Raw genomic sequence first — 24855 nt, 5'->3', positions numbered from 1 at the left:
AGAGAAAATTTGTATTGACCTCTTTGCATATTGTTGTATTTTATAAATACTCTATCTTGTCAATGTACCATGTTTTTAACATCAGAAAAATTAAACATAGATTTTAAAGCACACCCAATTTTAAATAAAATTGGCAAAGAAAACAATCACACATTCTAAAACAAGGTAGGTTAGTGATGTGTTTTTCAACATCAGTAGCATGATGCTAAAGACTGATACAATTTTAGGGCAATCAGAAAACTGGAAAAGGAGAAAGGGGTTTGAAACATAGACATTTTTGGAGGATTGAAGAATTAGTGGTTGGTAAGAGTATTTAATTTGGCCAGTCCCTGGTTATTACCAGGCAACTAGTGTTATGATCTACAAAACCTGAGACCATTTAGCAGCACTTCAGAGTCTAGATAAGCGCCACCTGTGTCTTGGTTTCCGTGCTTCCAAAATCAGGAGCTTGGACTAGATATCTTTCGTGTCTATTCCAGCTCTGAAATTCTAGGATTCAGCTAATTTGAGAGTGGTCGGCTCCATCGAATGTTCTCCATCAAAACCTTTCAAAGGCAGGAGACATGCACCAACTGCTTAATTTCAATTTCAAGCAAGAAATTTTAGCCAACTGCAGAGTAATCATGGCTAAAATTATAAGGTATAAGAGGACTTTGTGTGTGTGTATGTCTGTGTGTACTGTCAAATGGTCAGCCTTGTTTATTAGTTTAGCTTTTGCTTGTCTACACAATTTTCAGTCTCAAGATAAAATCCTCGTAAGTCCTAAGAAATGACCCATATTGGGAAGCAAAATTTAACAAGCACTACCCTCTCCGGAAAATAAATATATATATTGTTATATTCATATATATATATATATATATATGCAAACAATTTAATATCTGAACGATGCAAGATACTTGACTAGAAAGATTGATAAAAAGTTATTAATATGGCATGCTCAAAAAAAATCACAGGTGACCTGGTCAAGGGGATGAAGTGCAGGAAGGTATGTGTAATTTAAAGAATTCAATAACGAAACATCAAGGAAGCCCTACACGGAGACTCGTGGGACAGATCAGCACCTTGTTAACACCCAGGTGCATCTCTAAGGAAAGCAGAAGGAGGCAGCTTTCCTACCCATCACCCTGATCCCTCTGGCCAGAAAGATACCGCACGGTACCATTCAGCCCACTGCCGCCTCACTCGTGTGCATTTTCACCGTGTTAGGGAGTAAGCCACAAGGTGTCACAGTGGATCAACTGGCAGGGCTATTATCAGTCCAGACGCGCAGGTGATGCTTCAGGCTTCCGAGTAGTGCTGACACAGCTTCCTTGGAGAAGTCTGTGCAGAGCTGCATATTGAGAGGTGCACCTCTTTAGACGGAATGGCCAGTCCAGGACAGCAAGTGTGTGTTCCCCAGCCCTCCCTGGGGGCCCCATTTAGGTGGCCCTGGAGAGGTGCCGCTGGTTCAAGGGAACATTTCAATGTTCTGTTGTCTCCACTGAGTTCTTGGCAGGAGCAAGCCCTGAACACAGCTTTCTCCCAATGGCACCGAGCGTGTGTGTCCTACACATTGGTCAATTCCTGATCCTTAACTATATATAGGTAAGTCTCAGAGATCATTATAACCTGGATTTGGGGGGAGAGCACGGCCACGAGAAGACACACGATTATTATGTCAGCGCTACTGTATAATAGTGAGAAACGCTGATGGCGTTATCTTATATAAGAACACCAAATCCATGAGTCTTACAACGACATTACAAGTTTGACTCATAAGATTGCAGTGTGCTAGCACAAGCCACGTAAAAAATATTTGTAAAGATACTTTCAGGAAATCAAGCTGTCTTACATTACTTGTGCGACTTAATTTGCTGCCGGGATAGAGAATAGGGGCCGCAAATCATCATCATCATCATCTTCGTTCCCATTCATTGAGCATTTACTATACACTGAAATCCCCCTTTATCTGTGGGAGATGCATTCCAAGACCCCCAGTGGATGCCTGAAATCGTGGACAGTACCAAACCCTATAGGTACTATGTTTTCTCCCAGAATACACACCTATGATAAAGTAATTTGTAATTGGGCATAGTAAGAGATTAACAACAATTACTAACAAAATAATTATAACAATGCGCTGTAATAAACGTTATGTGAATGTGGTCTCTCTCTCTCAAAATATCGGATTGTATTGTAGTCACCCTTCTTCCGGTGAAGATGGGAGATGACAAAATGGCTATGGGATGAGGCGAGGTGAGGTGAATGGCGTAGGCGTCCCGATGTAGCGTTAGCCTACTATTGACCTTCCGACAAGATAGCAGAAGCACGGTCATCTGCTCTTGGACCTCGGTTCACTGGGGGAACTGAAACTGAGCAAAGCAAAACTGCGGATAAGTGGGGGAGGGGGCCTTCTTGTGCCAGGCATCTTACATCCATTAGCCATTCACCTCCCAAGCTAAAACTCAAGCTAAGAAAACAAACCCTCAGGAAAGTTAAGAAACTTCCCTAAGATCACACAGTAAGCAAGAGGCAAGCCCGGGGTTTGGATCCAGATCTGAGTTGCTCTAAGTCAAACTTCCGTTCAGATCTTTACATTCCAGGCACGTCACTCTTTTCGCTCCAAAGGAAAAAAACACTGTTGGAAACACTGTGCATATTTCCTAACTAGAAGGTGCACACATACACAAACACAATCCGATTGGGGAGAGCATCTCTCTCTCTCCGTCTGTCTCTGTCTCTCTCTCACACACACGTACACACTAGTTAGCAAACACAAAGTTATTAACCACAAGATCATATGCTAATATAACTTTCCATATTTTCTGTTGTGCAAGTCATTTCAAATAAGCTAATTAATGGCCCTAAAAGCCCTTTCCCAAAGTGCACAGTGCTCCAGGAAATGTAAGGTACGCTCATGATTCATCTCATAATTCATGGCTGTGGGCCCCTAGGTAGATCCAAAGAGAGAGAAGCGGTAGATACATCAAATGAGAAAAAAACACTAGGATAAGTGTAAATATTTTTAATCAGAAGTCGGGAGACTCCCAACAGATTCACACCACCCAGAAGGCAAAATTATCAGGTCAACACTTTCTTCTCAGAAGAAATTCCTTTTCCAGCCTTCTTTTTTCTGCAGGTCTGGCTGAGCATTCTATCCATGAACGCTCACCGGGCTATTAGGCTCACAGATTCTTTTCCAACTCTAACTGTTGGTAAGATTCAAGGTAAAGTCCAGTATCAATGTGGATAGTACCAATACAGTGAAATCTCCTTTACTCAACCGGTATATTTTGCATATCAACTATGTGCTAGGGAGCACTGTGGGGGACAACTACGAACAAGACAAATGAGGCCTCTGCCTTCACACAGCTCATATTCTATGGGGGACAGGCAGATGCTTCAGAAATAAACTAGAAGCAATAAAATATCAGCTTGCTATAATTTCTATGAAGAAAATTACCAGGACATGTGATAGTAAGTGAGTGGGGTGAAGGGAAGTCATTTTAATTGAGGTGCTCCAGGAAAGCGTCTCTGTGAAGGGGCCATTTAGGCTGGTCAATAGAGGACATATGAAGTGCTGGGACTCTTATCCTTCATTGTCACTACCTTCTTTGAGATATTTAATTGATTACCTGCAAATAAAGCCAACGCCATGCCAAAATCTAATTCAAATTAGATCTGCTAATACTTCATGGGTTATTATAGAGGAATCTGTATATCCATCCTATGACTGAGGGCAAAGGTGTTGAGACGTGAACGAGCTTGGAGAGTTAATAGATCCAAAGATGCTCTTTGTGACTGGAGTCTACTGAACATGTAGAAGGAGATAAGACTGGACATCTGGAAGGAGCAGATCAATCCATTCTTACAGCTAGAGCAAGGAGCTTATTCTAGGTGTAAGGGAAAGCTGAAGAGTGACGTGATCGGATTTATGCTTCAAAAATATCACTTTGGCTGCTTGTGGGGAATAGATTTTAAGGTGGAGAGAGGGAACAGGGAGCACAGTTAGGAAGCCATCCTAATCCTGAAAAGAGAGGATGGGGTTGCGATGTCACCAGAACAGAGTAGCTCCCTCTTCTTCAGAGGGGTCTGTCAAATCTCTAACACTGGGCCTTCTGTTTTTAGTTGGAAGACTAAAACTTCAAACTAGGTTAGTCAAAAGTGGTGGTTAAGTGAGGGCAAGTCAGGGCCTCCAAAGGAGAGTGGGGGGCCTTTACCAAACACATGCTTTGGGAGAGAACACTGAATGGGTAAGTGAGAAGATACAGCCCCCAGGGATGCCCAGGTATGGACTCAAGTCTACACGTCTGTGAGCTTCACTTTTCCTGTATCTGTTACAGGACACCAGAATGCATGAGTCTCAGGCTTGGGGTAGATCAAATAAGGAAACCCATCTAATGTCCAATAATGGGCAGGCATTTACGGTAAAGACAAGGGCCTCACTGGGAGCTGAAGTAGGCTGCAAGGGTAGGTAGGGAACATCACCTCCCAACAAAGAAAGGCAGACACGAGGTGTGGAGATTGCCTCTTGAAAGAGGATCACACTAGGCGAGTGGGAAGCCCCTGTATGCCTTTATTTCCCCTAAGATTCCTCATTGAGTACCTGCAAAGGAAGCCAACACCAGGCCAAATTCTAATCCTAATTTAATTTCCTAATAGCTCATTGTTTAAGACAATCAAAACACCATCTTCCACAGAGTATGCCTGAGAAGGGTCAAGCACTGGATGGACACCTAAATATTTTTAAGGAAAAAAATTAAACTTTTAGATGATTATGCATAATAATTCCACAACCATTCCAGTGACTCTTCAGAGAAGACCACTTCAACGAATACTGAAGACACTCGTTCTTCAAAAGGGAGTGTCATTTCGGTTCTTTTTTTCTCAATAACCAGGGTATATGGTCCATCTCTGGCACCATCCTTTGGAATTGCACATGGTCCCTTTCAAAATCAGTCAGGAATCTGAGAGACAAATAGTCAAATCAAGTTAGGTAAATGAGGTCACCTTTCCAGCCCACTGCCAAAGTCAACCTGTCCTAGGGGAGAAAAAATGAATTTATTCACCAAATAAATTTCTACAGGTGAAACTAGAATCCTAGCTAGTATTTCTCAGCTCAGGAGAGGTGCTACAGCAGAAAAGTTAACAGCACAACCTCTAAAACTCAACTAGCATCTGTGTGACCTGGGACAATTTACTTAACCCTTTGTTTCCTCAGGAAAAACCCAGTTAGCGGCACCTACCTCCTGAGGTGATTATGAGGATTACAGGCGCTAACCTACAGCAAGCACTCAGCACCGTGCTCAACACATAGTGAGCACCCATGGATGTTAGCTATCATCACCCTGACCACCTTTCTGAAGGACATTTACCCTTCAGTGCGTGGACACACCCATAATCCACCGCCTATTAATCTATCATGGCACCTCATTGTAAGACTCGGTTTGTATGTGTTCCTTCATTACCAAATTGTAAGCTTCTAGAGGACAGAAAATGTTTTAATCATCTCTATATTTCTAGGCTCTGGTATTGTCATTGCCTGAAATACGGCAATTCTTGAAGAAATAACTGAATTTTAAGTATTAATAGTTTCCTATGTCCAGATGCATGCTCCTACAATTTAATTTTTAAAAAAATTTAGGTTGAACTGATGAAAGAAAGAAGAAGAAAAAAGAAAGAAAGAAAGAAAGAAAGAAAGAAAGAAAGAAAGAAAGAAAGAATCTTTGTCAGATAATGACAGAGGTATATGTAATATCTACATCAGTTGAACATTCGTTAAAGCTCTGCTTTCTGACACTTTAAAAAAGAGATTGTTTTCCAAGATCAATTGTATTCTGAGACCCACCAACCAAACCCAAATAAGTTTATGAATCTTATTCTTGACAATGGATAAAGTTGGATATTTGGGGTTGTTTGTTTTATGTTCTGTTTGCTTGTTCAGAAAGGAGGTGCTCTGTGTTCCTCATGAAAAATGAGTTAATGTGGACAAATGTAATAAAAAGAGATTTATAGCCCTGTTCTCCATACAATTTAAATTAATTTCTTTCTGAGACCCAAACAAAAAGCTAAATGCATAAAAAATGCATATGGGTTTTAAATCCTATATCATAATTGACACACCAAAAAGGGAGATATTTGAATGTGCATTGATTTTAGACTGATATGAAACAGTGTTGACTGTGAGTTGAGAGATTTTTTTTTCTTCTTGGCCTCCTACTAATAGTTAGTTTGCAGCAATTTTTAATTAAAAACAGTTCCCATAGTAAGAACATGCGGAGAAAAAAAAAAGACGTCAGGAAAATAAAATCGGTACAAGAGTCCTGCAATTTGTTTTCTGAGGTCATGCAGAGGTTTTGAAAAATAAGAGAGTTTGGAAGTCCTCATTTTTAAAAGTGCACTTTTGGTTTCATTTAACATTTTCAAAACAGCTTTCCTTACCACTACCAACGCCCCCTCCCCCCACTCCTCACAACCCCCTTCAGAAAACCTTGGAAGTTCTCTGTTTAACACTGAAAATCATTCCTATGACACAGAGTAACAGCAGGATTTTTCTTTCTAAATTTCTAGGGAAAAAAAAATCCAAGTTATCACAAAGCGTTTCTCATGTTTTTCCACCTATCCAAAATACCTAATCTCATTTTAACTAGACTCCATCTGAACATCAAGGATACTAAGCTACCCCATGAATAAACATGATGTTACAACGTGAAACCCTGTGACTGAAGTATATAAAAATGTAACTGAAAGAGAAGAATGAGAGCCCCCCAGCCCCTCCCACGCCCTCCCCAGGGAGCTGCAGAGTTGAGCAAGGAGGGGTGCAGGCAGCAGATTTAAATTTCAAGGTCTTCAAACACTGTTCGCGTTCGTATTAAATCCTGTAAAACTAAAAACTGTAATTCTAATAAAAACCTTGTGTGTGTGGCTTCCAATTGTAATCACAGTTTTCTCTTTTGGAGTGGGATGTGTAATGTTGATAAAAGAAAAAAAAAACCTCGAAAAAGAAGAAATACATAATGGAACCTACAGTTTCCTGGAGTTTGTGGTGTTTTATTAAAATTAGCGTATTGTCAACAGGAAAAAATATATATATACTTAAAAACAGCTTTGTTGCAATGGAGTCATGTTGGGTCATTTGAGAAAAAAAAAAAGGTACAGAAAAGTTAGCTACGAGAATGAAGATTTTTATAACTTGATAAACTTTCTTAAATTCTATAGTAATCCAACATTAGTAAAATCCTCTCACTAAAAATGAAGGTCACTATAATGTGTCCCACATTTTACCTATATTTTTCATTTCACAGACCTCAGGAAATGAAAAAAAAATACTGTTTACTGTTAACTAATCACTGAAGTTTTTACAGAACAAATTCTGGTATCTGTAGACCATGTTTTTATAGCCTATCTGACTGCACTCTGCGTGCAATGCTAAACTAACTATAAAATTGTGTAGCTGTGTTCTTCTCAAATACATTTGGGACAGCAAGACCATTCAAATACAAGAATTTTGGAAGACGTCGGGTAAATCATGGTAGCACACACAACGGAAAATGTCACCCCCTTCCTCCTGCCTGGGAATTACAGTGACCAACAGTGATGCAGAGCTCAAAGAGTTTCTCTTAATTTCATTTAAAAGGGTGGGGGGAGAACACCCACACATTTCTTTATGAAATTCCACTAAGATTCTGATGTTGCAAATAAATTTCATTTCCCAGAACAGCCAATAGCATTTAAAACATATTTTTTTGTTGTTTCTGGTGGCTTTGTAATACATTCATGTTCCTTTAAAAATGTCCTATAAGGGATGCCTGGGTGGCTCAGTCTGTTAAAAATGTCCTATAATCTCTGAGACACTTGCTTTCCTTTGCCACAAAGATTAGGGACCTAAGTCACCTCATGGATAAAATAAAGGTGGAGAAGGTGGGGATGAGCACTTTTAAGGGGAATGGGAGGCTGATGCCCAAAGCAGCTTCAGGGCACACCAGGCCCCCAGAGGCACTGGGATTGTGTTAATTCCAGTGACATAGTTCTCGAACTCTCTCTCCTCTTCCATCTACTGATTCACTGATCGGCAAGTTAACAGATGTTTACTGAGTACCTACTTTGTCCCAGGAACGGCATGCTCCAAGCACTACTTTAAAACAAGACTGTCCGGGTCTCTGCCTTCAGCTTTTTCTCCACTATGACTTCATTGTTTCAGTACTATTTGTGAGTTCGAACTGAACAGCATGAGCACAGAAATAATGTCTGTGCTCCTCATGCTGGTTCACAATACTTTCTCGTACAAAAGAAAACCAAACCCAGGACTTTTGCAGCATCTGAAATTTTTAAGAATTTTAGCGGTATCGCGAGGTAATTTTTAGATGAGGAACCATGATCTACGCCAAATAGTTGTAGGAAGTGACAGAAACAAGAAAGGCACAGGATTAATTTCCAATCCAACGCTCTTTAAACTCTCACTACCCAGTTTCTGAAGGACTTTGATTTAATTGGAAGAAATGCACCAATTGCAGGAGAGAATGCCCTGCGGTCAGCTACAGAAAGAGAATAGGTAAATCCCCTGCTTCTTTACCACTTTCTTTCCTTTCCATAAAGAAGGAGGTTTCTAGAAAATTGCTACTAACTTGACTACAATTTATTCATCAACAATGATCTGCTACAATTTCTTTCTAGCCAAGTCTATGTTCAAAAAGGAATGGGGACTTGAGAGTATTACCCAAATTATGTGTGTGTGTGTGTGTGTGTGTGTGTGTGTGGTATTAGGACTCAATGAAATAACACCATGTAATATAGGATCAGGAACCAGAAGACAGAGGAGAAAGAAGTGAGCCTCTCTTGCCAAAAATGATTGAAGGCCTTGGTTAAGTTACAAAAGTCACTCAACGATCTATTTGATTTTGTGTGTGAATAACCTGGTAACTCTTTCCTGGCTATTCTTGCATTTTGTTTCAACCATCTCTAGGACTCAGAACAACTTTACATCAAGAATCATCATTGAAGGCACAATGTCACTTCCTCACAAAAAGGGTTTTTTTTTTGTCTAAATATTTTCTTTTCCAACTACAAACTATGATTAAAATTTAATATTGAATGTTAATATTTAAATATCTTAGGAGAAATTATTTTATTCTCTCCTTTTTTCATATGAAATGAAAACAAATTTATGGCCTTTGGGTTCCATGACATCATTTACTTCTTGGCAAAGAGAAAAGAAGTGTCAGGGCGATTATTTGTGTAATTGTAAAAAAGATCTAATTAAGGGGGGAAATGTTCGGGGTTGGCTCTAGAACATACCAGAAAACACTTCACAGTGCTTTTTTGGTCACGGTCAGAGAGGTTTTAAAAAATCTTTAAGATTTGTCAGAGCAAGCTTTTCTCTCCAGTTTCTTGAGCTAGGAAGTGGTTTTTTTCTACTCAGAGGAAAATCTTTAAAAGTAATACCCCATAATCCAAAAGGTAGGAGTTCCTGAGTTCAGCTCTCACAAAAGATAATGTGACTTTTTTTAGGAAACATACTACGAAAGGGGGACTTTTCAAAGGTTTTCTTTCAAATGGGAAACAAATGTGGGACCTTTCTGCATCTGCAGATTTCCGTGAGGGCCAGGACAGGGAAGTGCCCCAGATCATCTAGCTCTGAACTGGCCAAGTGATAACTTAGGAGCACAGGGGAACATAGATATGAGGGAAATCTGCCTGTTCTCCTAACCAAGGAGGATGGCAGAGAAACCTCATGCCACAACTTCTCAGAAACTTTCTAAAACATAAGCCGGACGCAGGTTATTTTTAAATCCTGTTGCTGTTCAGGAACTGAGCCCTAATGGCCCTTGTTCTCTTGTTTTCAACCAAGTATATTTTTAAGACCTTTTTTAACCCCAAATTTGTATTGCAATGAATGTGTGTTGAACTATAAGACATTTTCTATCCCCCTAATTCTGATAAGCAGGCTATGACAACCAACAGTTTCTGCAAGAATTTCAGAGTCCCGCAGATAGTTCCAAAAAAAAAACTGAACGAAATATACAAACTGTAACACACACACAACACCACACAGGAATATCATTTACTGCCAACAGGTCACCACCCTAAGCAAAACAGGGTTTACACTTCTGTAAAAGCTACTGGCTTTGGGGGAGAGCAACAGTATCGATTATATTTAACTTCTATGATGTATTAACATGTAAAGAAAATAGTGCTAAAGACAACCCAGTTTTGGTTGTTTTTTTTTTAGGAAAAAAAAAATCAGTCCTTGTCCAGCAGTTAGCCAATCAGAAAGCAGGTCACATCTTGTTAGCTGCATTAAATACATTAAGCGTCATGAATTCTCCATGCTCTGTTGACAATTTAAGCAAGTGTGTTTTATTTTATCATACAACATTAAGTGAGTCCCCTTCCAGAGCTGAGAGTCAATCTTCAATCTAAAATTCCACCAAAGCTATTCCCTTAAAGCTCTTTGCCATCAACCCTCTGGGTATTTGCACTCGGGCAGAGAAGACGGGAGTCCCAGCGATTTCTACTTCTTAAAGTGACTTTGGTGCACCTATAACAAACTCCTCAGAACACTTCAACACAAAGCCCCAACTCACAGGCAAATGGACAGCCCAGCAGCAGGACCTGCCAGCCTAGCTAGCACACAGAGAAAAAGTCAACTGGCATTAAATATTTAAATTGCAGGAGGCAGTCTGGAGTTTTGCATTTACAAAGTTCTGAAAGTCCTCTCTGCTCCCAGAGTTGCTGGCCGAGAAGGCAGAGGCTCACTCCCTCTCTCAGGCACAAGATTACAAATATGCAAAACTCGAGCTGACTTGAATGCAGAGCCAGCTCCCGGTGGAAGGTAGAGCTCTTAGCGAGACACTCCCATCAGCGATAAGAGAAAGTCGAGAACCCCCTTGCCCCAAGCAACTGGTTTCTGAATTTAACACGGAAATATACAAACAATGTATCCCTCCAGGGTTAGTTCTGAAAAGTGTAGGGGGTTACCCTTCTGCCCCCTCCACCTCGATTTTGATGACTTTGAAAAGCAAATACAGGTCAAAGCAGACTTCCTCTGGGGATTTGTTAAAAATTTATTTTGCCAGATGCAAATGATCCCCCAAATCCCTGGGAATTATATCTCACGAAACACCAACGGGACCGACTCAGAGCCTGCAAGCCCCGGAGTTCGGGAAGAACAGCATTTCTGGAGACCCGGCAGGCGAATCAAGTGCTGGGTTGTCTATTTCAAGATTCCGGCAGAAACTGTCCCCAGCTCCAAGAGTTGCTGTGCCTGGAAACCCAGCGTTCAAACTAGTGGATTCATCCTGGCGCTCATTTCCACGTACGTGGTAGTATCTGGTGGGACACTTCCCACAGAATTCAGCCAGCAACCCAGGAAAAGCCCATGCAGTTTAAAAAAAAAAAAAAGACACAAACACACACCCAAGGTTGAAGTACTTACCTCTGTGCGAGACTGCAGTCTCTTGTTCATCTCATAGATTCGGTACTCTGGCTGCACCATGTATGGTGTATGTCTCCTATAAAATGGGCCGAAAGGAGAAGAATAGAAGGGGTCATGTGGTGTGCTGGACATCTTGCCTGCTTGTCGAAAATCAAGCTAAACAGAGTATCAGTAACGTCCATGCAGAGCACATGGGCTGTGTTCCTCACAGTACAAAGTAGACGCACGCACACGCTCACACACACACACACACACACAGAGGCAGGCAGGCAGGCAGGCTGAACACACTGGCTGGGAACTGCTGTCGGAGCCCTCTATAGCAGGAGAGGAGAGGGAGAGCGAGAGAGGAGGGAGGGAGGGAGGGAAGGAGGGAGGGAGGGAGCACGGGAGAGGAGGGAGAGGGAGAGAGCAGGAGCTTCGGAGAGGAAGGGAGGTTGGTAGGGAGGAAGGGAGGAAAGGAGGGAGGGAGGGAGAGAATGAGAGTGAGAGAGAGAGAGAAGCTGGATAGCTTTAGGCACCACTGCTTGTTTTTAAAGAAGCAGTTTGTGGAGAGGTCATTTCCTGTCCACACTGTAGACTAGTTCAAAAATATAATTCTCCTCACAGTCTGACAGAAGTCTAAGGTTTGGTTTTAATTTTTTTCCTCCAGCCAGGACCCTTCACAACCTGATTGCTAAGCTTGTTAGCATATAGGTGGTTTAACCGCTGCCTGAGCCACTCACCCCTGATAGCCACACTGTTGTAATGTATCAGAAATGTGATTACTACAAAATACAGAAACACCGCACCGGGGTCCCAGATATTAGAGCCGGTGATTCACTCCCATGCCAAGATTTCCCTCTGCACTAATTTCCCTATATAGTTTTGGTTTTACTTGCTGTTGTTCCAAGGGCTTGTTACAGGTTTTACATTTCACCCCCTCCTCACCCCCGCCCACCCCCACAATCAACCCTCTTCCCAGCCCCTCCCTCCTCTCCCAAGGCTTCACTCAAGCAGGTTTAAGGGGGCCTGGGTTCAGGTTACGGAAGCATTTTCAGGTAAAAGCAATCATTCGGAATGTGGAATGCCTAAAATACATTCATGGAGCAATGGGTTGGTTTTTTGGGGTTTTTTCCTTTCTTGAAAAGAAAAAAAAAAAAAAAAAAAACTACTCCCAAAGCCAACCTCCAAATAAGATAGGAAAAGCAAGAAGGAGAAAACTCCCACAAAAATGACCATGGAAAATTCAGTTGAGTAGGAAATTGCAGATAATTGAATGGCTCATCCCCAAATAACATGTCCAACTCTGATGGAGGCAAGGTCTTTATTTTCCAAGATTGGTCAAGAACATAAATCTTTTCGCAACTGAGGTATATGATAACTGGACAAAAATCCGCACAGCTCAGGGAGGGGTAAGGATCTCTACCAAGAATTAAATGATCTATATGACAATCAAATTCCACTGGAACCAATGATAACCAGACATATACCCTTAAACAAAGCCCAGACACAGAAAATGTAAATGTATTGAGCTAATACCTAGCTAGGTCTGTAGTATTAAGAAAAGAAAGCAGAAACCACCAAAAAGGGTGACGCATGCAAGACCTGAATGTAAATGCATGCAAATGAGACATTTCTTCTTTTTAATAAGCAGATTAATTAACTTTCTGCCCCAATCATGGCTTGGGGTATCTCCAAGTCACTAGCCAACAGGGGATAAGGTATTGCTAATTCTGTAATTTACACTCTTAAGAATACTCAGGAGTAGAAATACCCCCAAACTGCTGTCTTGATCAGTCCCTTTCCATGATTGTATGAAATGTTTGCAGAGTCCACCCCAAACTTCCAGTGCAACCCAACACAGTAATGTCCCTTGCCAGGATGAGATTAGGGGAGACATTACACTAAGGCTACTTGGAACTTGTCTGAGAAGACCCCAGGGCAGGCCAGCATGCTTGGTTTCAGGTTTCATTACAAACCCAAAAGCTGGACTAAATTTGCTGCAAGGTTTGTCAAAACACACAACCTTCTAAAGACAGGATTTCAAACAAATTTGACTTGATTTATGTTTTGGAATGATGGCCACTGCAAAATCTAACGGCTCATTGTGTTTAGATTCCCAAACTAAAGACGTTCTAAGAGTTTAGTGCCTGCCTGAGTTTATGTTTACGTGGCTGGTTTTTGGAAGAAGCAGCAAAGTCACACCTAGCAGGCATGTACAGCCCAATATTGATCAAAAAAAGGAAAAGCTCAAAAATCCATTTAGGGAACTCCTTTCTAATAAGGTAAAATTTTACTCTCATTAATTCTTGCAGACCATTCCAAGTTATAATTGGAAATAACCGCTTCCTGTTAATACCTAAAGACTCCAAATTCAGAAATATCTGAAAGTTTATCATGCTTGGGCCACATAGTTTTTCATCTCTATTACTTCAAGAGTCTCCAAACTGGTCTCCCTGCTCAGATCCACAATTCTTGTGCTTCGTCCTTATTATAATCAGAATGTTGACTGCAGAAAAGAAAAGCTGATTTTGCCCCACATCTTTCCTTCAGTGTTTCCCTGCCCCCAGTAAGAAAACATCCATGCTCCCTAGCATGGCACACAGAGCTCCTTAACACCTGTGTGCATGCGCGCTCTCTCTCTGTCTCTCTGTCTCTATCTCACACACACAGCATTTATTTGTTTGTTTGTTATACTTGGTCTTCCTAAAGTTACAATCTTGTTTCATGCATGCACACAGTTGTACTTTTATCCCTTGTTTCCCAGCAAACTCCTACTCATCTTTCCGTCTAACTAAATTGTCTCCCCTCCTCTGGATCTTTTCATTATTCCTTCATTAATTCATTTATTCCGTAGATATTCCATTCCCAGCGGAAGGGAGCATGGGCCACAGCCCTGGCCAGAGCATTTTGCAACCCTGGTTGCACCCCTTCTCTGTGCTGTGAGAACTTGAGCAAGTGACTCCATCCCTCTGTGAGCCTGTCACCCCATTTTTAAACTGGAGACAGAGAGAGTGACGATCCATAAGATCATTGCAAAGGATTAGACAAGATAATGCACTACAATGTATTAGATAATGCAACACATGTATAATTCTCAAAAAATGTTATTCTTCCTAATATATGCTTGGATGCTAGGAAACTTTGGGAAGTCAAGGTGGATAGCAGACATGCTCCCCACCTTCCTGCCCCTTGCGCTCCACTGAGGGTAAGAGGGGAGACAGCGTAGGAGAACTAAAAAGACTTTGGGAACATAATTTCAAACTGTAGTGTGTTTTATGAAGGAAATACAGCAGTTCCCCCTTATCTGAGGGGGTACGTCCAAGACCCCCAGGGCATGCCTGAAACCAGCATTAGCACTCAACGCTACATATACTATGTTTTTTCCTACACATGCGTATCTCTAATAAAGTTTAATTCATCAGCTAGGCACAGTAAGAGATGAACAACAATAACTAATAATAAAATAGAACAATTAGAACAACACACTGTAATAAAAGTCATGTGATTAGGGTCTCCCTCTCTCAGAATAAAAGTCATGTGCCTGTGGTCTCCCTCTCTCAGAATATCTAACTCTACTGTACTCACCCTTCTTGTGATGATGTGAGTTGATAAAGTGCCCATGTGTTGAGAGGAAAGGGGGTGAATGACGTGGGCATGTGACGTAGTGCGGGCCTGCCTTTGACGTTCGGACCATTTCATCAGAAGGAGGGGCATCTGCTTCCAGGTCACAGCTGATCACTGGTAACTGAAGCTGCAGGAAGCAAAACCATGGAGAAGGGGGTGGGGGGGACTGCTGTAAATAAAAGCAAGAGTTAGAAAATAATGTCCCCGTTTGGGTCAACACTGTGTGTCTTCTATGTTCTTCCACTGGAGAATTTACATGTAAATGTGCTAATTGCTATCATTTATTAAGTCTTTACTGTGTGGGAGGCACCATGCTGAGTGGTTTATACAAATATTCTTTACTGATCTCACAATAAACCTATGGGATTGATTCGACCACTCTCTCCATTTTACAGATATGGAGACTGGGGCGTCAAGATGCTATGAAACTTCTTCAAGGTCATACAACTAGTAAGTGATAGGGACAAGATTCTTACGCATTTCACTGCTGGAAGCCCAGGTCCATCTTCATCATAGGGCATGTCTGTTCTTTGACCCCAATGGCCAGCGTGGTACTGAGCCCACAGTAGGTGCTCAAACCATACGCACCTAATCAAATGGAAGACAAAAGGATGAAATGTCTCCCATTACCTGGATTTTACTCTTTGTCCTGCTTAATTTCAGGCATCCGCCCCTACTTCTATCCATTCTCCCTAAAGCCTTGCCAAGTTATTCCCACTCTTCTTACTGTCCCAAATCTTCCAGAACATACTCCCAAAATTGGACAGTTAGGTCTTTAATGCTTTGCACAATTAGGTCACCTGGTTGGTTTTGCCACTTCCCTGTTTCTGAAGGGACCAGCTATGATTCATTTGATTCTGGCCCAGGGCTGAGCATGATAAGTGAGAGAAATGATGTGCTCATTTTAAGGCTGCAAATCAACTCCTTCGGGAAACCATAGGGAAATTCAATAAGCAATGTTTGTATACCATAGAAGAATGAACAAGCCTAACCCCTAGTGTGACAGTTCTATTACCCCCAAAGACTGAGCCATGAGTTTACATATAATTTCGCATGGTAAGTGTTGAATAACCTCCAAAAGTCCTCACATAGACATTCAAGGTGACTGAAAAGCTGGCCTGACCTTTAAGCTTGGGACCTCATCTCGCCACATTCACACTAGGTCTAACCCACAGAGTGTTTATTTTTCCTTTAATTTGAAATACTTACCAACAGTTTACAAAAATAAAGAAGTTCATATAAAATCCAGATTTTCATCTTGTCTTGAAAATCATAAGCTCTGGCAACCCTCAACCCTCGGCCCCCTCCCTGCCTGGACGGTGGCAGCACATGGGGAGACCTGACTCCGAGTGCTTGTGTCTCCATCACGAGATGGCCTTCTCCAGCCAATGTCCCTAATTTCCATTTACCTGCCTGATCCCTCTCGGGATCTATGCAATTGCACTATCTCCAATTCGTCTACAAGCTCTGTTTGCTTCAGAAAGCTAGTTTTCTTACCACTCTTCATCTCCCCTCCTGGCCGTCCTTCCTTACCCATTTCTGCGACCCCTGTCTTTTTCTTTCTGCCTCTTCATTCCATAAGCATTCAGCGAACATACACGTGCAAAATACAGCTGAGAGGGACGCCTGGGTGGCTCAGTTGGTTAAGCGACTGCCTTCGGCTCAGGTCATGATCCTGGAGTCCCGGGATCGAGTCCCGCATCGGGCTCCCTGCTCGGCGGGGAGCCTGCTTCTCCCTCTGACCCTCCCCCCTCTCATGTGCTCTCTCATTCTCTCTCTCTCAAATAAATAAATAAAATCTTTAAAAAAAAAAAATACAGCTGAGATGTGGCAGGGGGATAAGGACAAACAAAGATATAGAAGGTGTGGTCTATTTTCAGGTGACTTCGAGATAGGCGAACATGTGCTTCCTTCATTCATGACAAGTATGTATTTAGCCCTTACACTGTACTAAGCACTGTGCCAGGTGCTAAGCATACAGCTCCAGGAACAAAATAAAAGTAAACACAGAACCAATCCCCAGCTCAAGAGTCTTTACAGCAGTCTTGAACTTTTAGAGGATGAACTTTAGAGCCTCATGGACTTGGCTTGAATCTTGAATCCTGCATATAGCTGTGTGACCTTGGGCCTTTAACCTCTCTGTGCCTCAGTTTTCTATTCTGTAAAATGAGGCTAATAACAATCCTCTGGTTCTTCTGAGAATTAAGTAAGTTAATACATGTCAATTGACTAGAAGACTGTTTGGCATTTAGTAAGCGTTCACAATACTGTTATTATAAGAAGAGGTGACAGGGATTCCCCAATCTCAGCACTAAATGTAAAGCGACACTGTGAAGTCTAATAGACAGGCTGGGATAGGGACTAGGGAATTAACAGTAGAGAAATGGAAAAAAAAAAACCCTAAGGCATACTATGGTAGGCATCTTCAAACTTATAAATGAAATGCTAATCTACAAAGAGCCTCCAAGGAAGGAGGGACTCATTCAAACTAGATAAATCAAGGAAGGCTTCACAGAGAAGTTGGCACTTGTGTTTAACCTCAACAGATTTGTCAGAGAGACAGACATGAAAGTCTGAGAAAGGTCATGCCAAGCCGAGGGGACACCATGGAAATGAACATGTTTGATGTCAAGCAAAGTCAAGAAACTTGGCGAAAGTAAGACAGTAAGAAGCTGTTGGAGCCCAATTCTGGAAGACTTAAATACCATTTTAAGGAAAGTGCAATTTATTGCATGGGCACCAGGGAGTCAGAAAATGACAAGGTAAGTGCTTTGTTTGAGCAAGATGACTTGCAGACACAAGGAGGCTAGACTGGACTCAGCCAGACCCAAGGACTGAACTCTGGATTGGGAAGTTGATTTCACTCAAGGGCATCCCTAGCCTACCTGTGCTCAGAAACTTCTCTCTGGAACATCTGAAACAAAAGACCCAGAACAGAGGCTGAAAAACTTCTCTTGTTGCTCTTGGCTCTCACCTAGAATTAAAATGACTGATGACTTTGTGGGATTCCTAGAGGAAATCTTCTTGTCAGTACCAGTGGCCATTGCTCAGGCATTTCAAACTTACAAATAGAGTCAGTCTGTGGTTGAGGAGGGCATTGCTGACAATGCCAAAGAGCTCGAAAATCTGTCTCCACCCTGCAGTTGTGAAGACGTATTGGGCTTCCTTTCTTGTGGTGCTCATTGTCATTCTCTCATGTCCTCTTTACTAAACCAAATCTAGTAAGTAATTGTAATGACCAAGGAAGGCTGTAGCCACTGAAAACAACTCACTTCTCAAGTATCAAAAGTAAAATCCAACCCACAGCATGGACCATCCAACACTTACTTCATCACTCCAGAAGTATTCGCTGAGGGCCCACTGTGTGCTGGACCCTCCTTCCTCAGACTCGGTACGATCTGGCCCCCTCCTCCCCTGCCAGCCACATCTACACCTCCGTTTCTTCCCATGACTCTCCTTCTGCTTCATTTCCAGTACACACCCAGCCCATTCCTCTAGATTCTAGAAACCCTCCTCTCTTTGTCCCTGGCATTACTATCTCCTCCTTAGCTTCCAGTCTCAGCTCAAGATACTACCTCTTTGGAGTGCCATCCATAATCAGATGATCTAAAAACCCATCCCTGACCCCTCAGTTTCTACCGCTGAATTCTGTTGGTTCAGTCTCCACCCCGATCACTATTTGTAACCAGGTCTGCATTTGCTGTTTGCTTGTATGTTACCTGTGTACACTATGAGCTTGTGAATTCTGAGTGTGGACGATGTGTTGGTTTTATCCACCCATTAACACTCAGAATTTAACATGCTGCCTGGCAAATGTGGGTGCTCAGCATATTTTTGTAAAATAAATGGATGAAAACTTATCAGAATGAATCCCGGGAGAGCTGTCCTAGCCATTTGCACCCCCTAATTCCAGGCCAGGCTCTCCATTTAATAAGGATGTATAAAAGCTCTTATTCATTCATTCATTCATTCATTCATTCATTCATTCATTTTTTCATTCAGAAAGCATGTATCAGGGACTTACTACAAGTCAGGTACCATGCTAAGTACTGGGTAAAAATATTAAAGCTTCAGAGACCCCTTTCCCAGGATCCAGTTACCTATCAGGCCCTTTGTTGTCATGATATTTCATGTAATATCATTCTCTGTGCCGTCAGGGGCAATGGGTATGTAGAATGTCAACGTCAAATCATAGTGTAATCTATTTTCAACCCACAGGAGACCGTGTAGCCAAGTGTCAAAGCACTGCTCTTTGGATCCAGTTTTTCTCTTCCCCATTGGGTGAACTGGATTCCACACAATTACCGTATGACTGACGTTAGCTTTCGTTTTAAAATGGAGCTAATAGTACTAATTTAATATGGCCATTATGGGAATCAAGGAAGAACGCTTAGTAACAATAACTAAATATAGCTGTTACGAAATGTCAGGCATTGTTCTAAGCACTTTATAAATATTAACTCATTTAATCCTTACAGCAATCCCATAAGATAAAGACGATTCTTGTTCCTATTTTATAGATGAGGAAGCATAAGCACAGAGAGGCTGAGTAACTTGCCCATGGTTACCCAGCTGGTAATTGGTGGGATGGGCACTGGACCCAGGCAGTCTGACTTCTCTCTGTATATGCTGTCAACCAATATGGTCCACAGCCTTTGTCCATCTCTACACTAGCTTGTGAGCTTCTTGAGAACAGAGAACTGACCTTTTCTAGTATATGGCCACATAGACATGCAACACATATTGTCATGAAGAAACAAAAATATAAATGAGATCATACGGTGTATCATTTGGGACTCTTTTTGTTTACAAGTAAAAGAAAACTTATTCTAAAAGCCATAAGCAAAAAAGAAAAAAAAAAGTGAATTTATTGGTTTATGTCATTGAAAAAGCTAGAAGTATCTGAGTTCAGTTACAATAGGATCCAGAGGCCCAAATGCCCTACAAGCTCTCCTCACTCACAGATAGCCTTCGTCCTTATGTGACCGCAGACAGGGCTGAGCTTTGATCTGTCCAAATTAGCCCAGCCAAAAGAGAAGTTTCCTCCATGAGAGTTTCAATAAAAATGCCAGTGTTGGGCGCCTGGGTGGCTCAGTCGGTTGAGTCTGCCTTCAGCTCAGGTCATGATCCCAGGGTTCTGGGATCGAGTCCCACATTGGACTCCTTGCTCAGCTGGGAGCCTGCTTCTCCCTCTTACTCTCCTTCTGTACTCTCCCTCTCTCTCAAATAAATGAATAAAATCTAAAAAAAAAAAAAAAATGTCAGTGTTGACTCTCATTGCCTGGTTTGGGCGTAAATACCCACATCTAAACCAATCATTGTGGCCAAGAGAGTGGCCAGTCCTAGGTCACATGTTTGCCTTTCCAGTCTGAGCCAGAGGTTCATCCTTCTAAATCTAGGGGCCTGACCAAATGGCAGGGCCCTTAGCAGAAGGTAGTGTAGTGGGTTGAACTGTGTCCACCCAAAATATATGTTCAAGTCCTAACCCCCGTTACCTGTGAATGTGACCTTATTTGTAAATGAGGTCTTCTTGGAGGTAGTCAAGTTAAAATGAGATCTTATTGGGTTAGACTGGGCCTAAATCCAATGGCTGGAGACACAGAGACAGAGAGAGGGAAGACAGCCATGTGAAGAGGGAGGCAAAAACTGGAGTGATGCCCTTATAAGCCAAGGAGCACCTAGGACTGCCAGAAACCACCAGAAGCTACGAGGCAAGGAAGGATTCTCTCCTAGGGCCTTCAGAGGGAGCATGGCCCTGCCGTCTAGAACTCTGAAAGAATGCATTGCTGATGATTTAAGCCACCCGGTGTGTGGTACAGGGACTCTGGAAGTTTAATAAACAGGAAATGGATCTGGTACGCAAAGCTTCTGATATCCAAGCGCAAAGATGCCTGCTTATCTCAAAACAATGTGAGTTGGAAGGGAGTGCAAGGAGAGACCCTGTGTGTTGTTTCTTCCTGCACTAGTAAGAGTGATAACAATAATAATAATAATAGCATCATTTACTGATTGCCTACTAATTGCCATGCAAATGTAGACTTTGGTGCTTTACATAAAATTGTATCTTTCACAATGCCCCTGCTGAGTTAGATAGCTTTCCCTGTCTGCATGAAGGAGCTACCATACACAGAATATGGTCCTCCTTCTGAAATTCGGGTAAGATCGCTGAAGGCCAGTTCTATATCTTACTAATCTTTATATGGCTCCCTGTCCCCAAATCACACACACAAGTGCACCTGTATATTACACCACCAACCTGTGCTTGCACAAAATGAAATGGGTGGCAAATATTTCACAAAGAAATAAATGGCAGCCTATGCTAGCTAAATCTCTGTGGCACTAAAAACTATGACGTGTGGTATCACCTTTTTCTCCTGCTCTGTTTTACCCCACTTACTTTTCGTGCTGCCTACCCCCCACCCCAACCTGCCAGAACTAGCCTCCCTCAGCCAGATTTCACTCCCCGTACCTCCTGCCTCTCCTTCCCTTGGAGCTTCACGGAGCTTCCCTGTGCAGATTGGCTGCAGACCCCAGGACACCAGCAGACACGCTGAAACCTAGAGGAAAGACAGCGTGGCTCCCCAAAGCCTCCCAAGCCTGCCAAGGATGAACTTCGATGGTACAACTTGGACCTGGACAATCATTCGTGAACAAAGGAGCCCAGACGACTGTGCCTGCTCGGAATTGACTTCTGAGTCCTTCTCTTATTGAAACTGACATCGGATGCGCGAGTATGTGTTTCTTTCATAAAAGCCCTATCCTAACCCAAGATCAAACAATTTATTTTGGAAAATAACTGCACATAATGGTACATTTTCTAGAACTGGCCAGGTTCCCCCTGTCATTTGCCATCGGCTTTGAAGTATTTAATAGCTAAGGTAACTTGAAGAAACTCCCGTGTTCCTGAAAACTGCACTTAGTGTCCCTACTATTTGCTGGGGACTTATCATTTACCCACTGCTTTATCAGTCCACTTTTTGCTTTTATCTGCTTATTTCCCAAGTGGATTGTCATTACCTGGTTCTCTGTGCATCATTTTTAAGACCTGTGGAGGATTTCCCTACATAAATCGAAGCTAACTGATCTAACTGTCCCCTAGAGTTGATATTTGCATGATTTCCAATTTTTCTCTAATACAACAATTCTTGAGTGAATATTATCATATCTTTTTCCCCAGCTTTATTGAGGTATAATTGACCAATAAAAATTGTATCTATTTAAGGTATACAGTGTGTTGATTTGATATATATACACACTGAAATGTTTCCCACAATCAAGCTAATTAACACATCCATCACCTCACATGGTTACCTTTTTTTGTGGCGATCCATATCTTTTTGTACATCCACATTTATCACAACAAAATTCTAAAAGTAAAGTCATTTTAAGGCAAAGGGTATGTGCTTAGTGAACCTTTAGTTGTGCATGTTACCAAACTGCCCTATAAATGAGTTAGATGGATCTAATCCACCCGCAATTTTGACTTAGTTTTTATGTTGGGAAGCATGATTCATCCTCGTGAAAGAAGTTCTACACAATACTTCACAGCATGAAGGAAAACGTGAAACGCACCTGGTTTTCTCCATACATACGCTAGGAGAGGACCCAGCAGCTTACCTCTGTGAAGGTATGTGCAGGCCCCCCACCTGCGATGCCTCCACTGGGAGCTGGTCAAAGGGCAACCATTGTGTGATGTGCAGTTTGGTGGTTGACAGATCCCTGGCTCTTTTCTAATTTTTCACCATTATAGAAAAACAATGACCTGATAGTCATCCTTCAGGTCTGGATGGAAATGTCACTTTCTTAAGAGGCCTTCCCCACCTCCCCAGTCTCCATTTCAACTTTTTCTTTGACTCATTAACTGGACCAAGAGGCCCTGAGCCCTCTGAAGAGAAACTAGCACCCACGTGTCTCTTGCACTTAGCACATCATGACAAGCTAAGTCTGGATGCATCTATTGATATGTACCAATCATTTCAAAACATATATGTTGTGAGATGTCTTATCAGCTACAACCTAATTTCAAAATGGATCAATATTTTATATACACAATGTCCTGTATGCTCGGTTCAATTGAATAAACATTTGTTGGCATCATGATGTATCAGGTACTAGGCAAGAGTAGGGGACTATGATGGTTAACTTCATGTATCAACTTGATCAGGCAACAAGATGCTCAGATATTTGGTCAGACATTATTCTGGTTATGTCTGTGAAGGCATTTCTGGATGACATTAACACTTGAATTGGTAGATTGAGTAGAACAGATCGCCCTCCCCCAGTGGGCCATCCCAGTGTGGATGGGCCTCATCCAATCAGTCGAAGGTCTAAAAAGAAAAAAACTTGACCCTCCAACAAGTATGGAAGAATTTTTCCTGCCTTCGAATTAAAACTGAATTGACTCTTCCTAGGTCTCAAGCCAGGCTTCAGACTGGAACTGAAACAATGGCTTCCTGGGTCTCCAGTTTGCTGACTGGACCAGTAGATCTTGGGATTTGTCAGCCCTATAATCACGTGAGGCCAATTTCTTATAATATAAGTCCCTTATAAAGTTAGAACCAGAGACAGAGATGGAAATAAACATTCTTTAGTTCTGTTTCTCTGGAGAACGGGACTAAGACAGATTTTGGAATTGAGAGTGGTTCTAGAGGAACAGTTTTAAGGATAAGTTCCTGAATTGTGGTTTCTGGAGTTGGCTCTCTAATCTGATCAGATTTAAAGATGCTAATGACTCTATTTATGGTAGTAAAGAGAGCACTGACAGTCGAAGACATGATCTTGCAATAGAGACACAAACAATATCACCAGTGGGTACTTCCTAATAACCCACTTATGAGAAGCAACGATCTGAGTGACTGTCTATACGATGCTGTTAAACATTTCTGTCAAACTAACAAATATACTAAGATTGATCAGTTGCTCCTAATGTCACCGAGCAAAGTGGGGAAAGAAAGGGATGAGCTCAGGGATTCAAATTCTCAGCTCCAGCACTGAATAAATGACCTGAAAGCTTTCTGCGTGTGTTCGTAGCATGTTTATTATTAAAGTGAGGACACTGGTTGGGAAGGAATGGAATCCTGAAGGTTGAAATGGGGATATGTGGGATAACTATGAAGAGGCTGGAGACATTGAGCCCCTAAATTCTGGATAAGCCTTCTTTATTGGTGAAATATGTCTCTTCACTCCAGAGGTGAGCTGCCTCTCAGTTGTCTGAGGGGATTAACCCTTGTCATCTGAGGAAACAACAATGGCCTCCCCTGAGGCAGTTACTATGCAAGACAATACTGATTATCCTCAGACCCAGCCCCCACTCACTACCCTTCTTTGTATCTAGACCTGTGACTAGACTCAAGTCCCAGAAGGCCCTTAAAGGTGAGGCACAAAGTGTGACCTATGAGGACATGCACTCAATTGCGAAAGAACTGCTCGAGTTTTCCAACTTACACGGGCAGAAATCTGGGGAACATGTGTAGGAATAGATATTAAGGGTATCAGATAGTGGTGGAAGGAATGGAAAGATGGATCAGAACAATCTGGGCTCCCTAAGAAGAGACTCTGCATTTAATGCTGCCCCTTGAGGAGTTAGAAAGGACTCTTAACAGTTTGGTTCCTTGGCTGAAACATGGAGCAAAAGGGAACCCGCAGCGAGGGAGCTGGAGACTCTGGACCTGCTTGTTTCACTGTAGATGGAGGGATTTGAAGGCTTACAGAGATTGGGAGTGGATTTGTCATTTAAGACCTACTACTCACCAATACTGCAGGGGACACGGGTCCACAAGACACCTTTCACAATGACTGAAGTAAATCTATGAGTGGAACATCAGTGACCTTGC

General features: G+C 42.0%; 1 protein-coding gene across 9 annotated transcripts in view; it reads right to left on the bottom strand.

The window, feature by feature from the left end:
- Positions 1–11798, bottom strand: part of LDB2 (LIM domain binding 2) — a 388081-nt gene extending 376283 nt beyond the window's left edge. For all 9 annotated transcript variants that reach the window (XM_035005258.1, XM_035005261.1, XM_035005252.1 and 6 more), the window contains exon 1: positions 11417–11798. In XM_035005258.1, coding sequence (XP_034861149.1) covers positions 11417–11548 — 132 coding nt within the window. In that variant the 5' untranslated portion in view covers positions 11549–11798. The remainder of the gene's footprint in view (positions 1–11416) is intronic.
- Positions 11799–24855: the final 13057 nt, after the last annotated feature.

The sequence above is a fragment of the Mirounga leonina genome, unplaced genomic scaffold, assembly GCF_011800145.1.
Source record: "Mirounga leonina isolate KUSES-001 unplaced genomic scaffold, KU_Mleo_1.0 Mir_129, whole genome shotgun sequence".
NCBI lineage: Eukaryota > Metazoa > Chordata > Mammalia > Carnivora > Phocidae > Mirounga > Mirounga leonina.
This window is presented reverse-complemented; position numbering and strand designations above follow the sequence as displayed.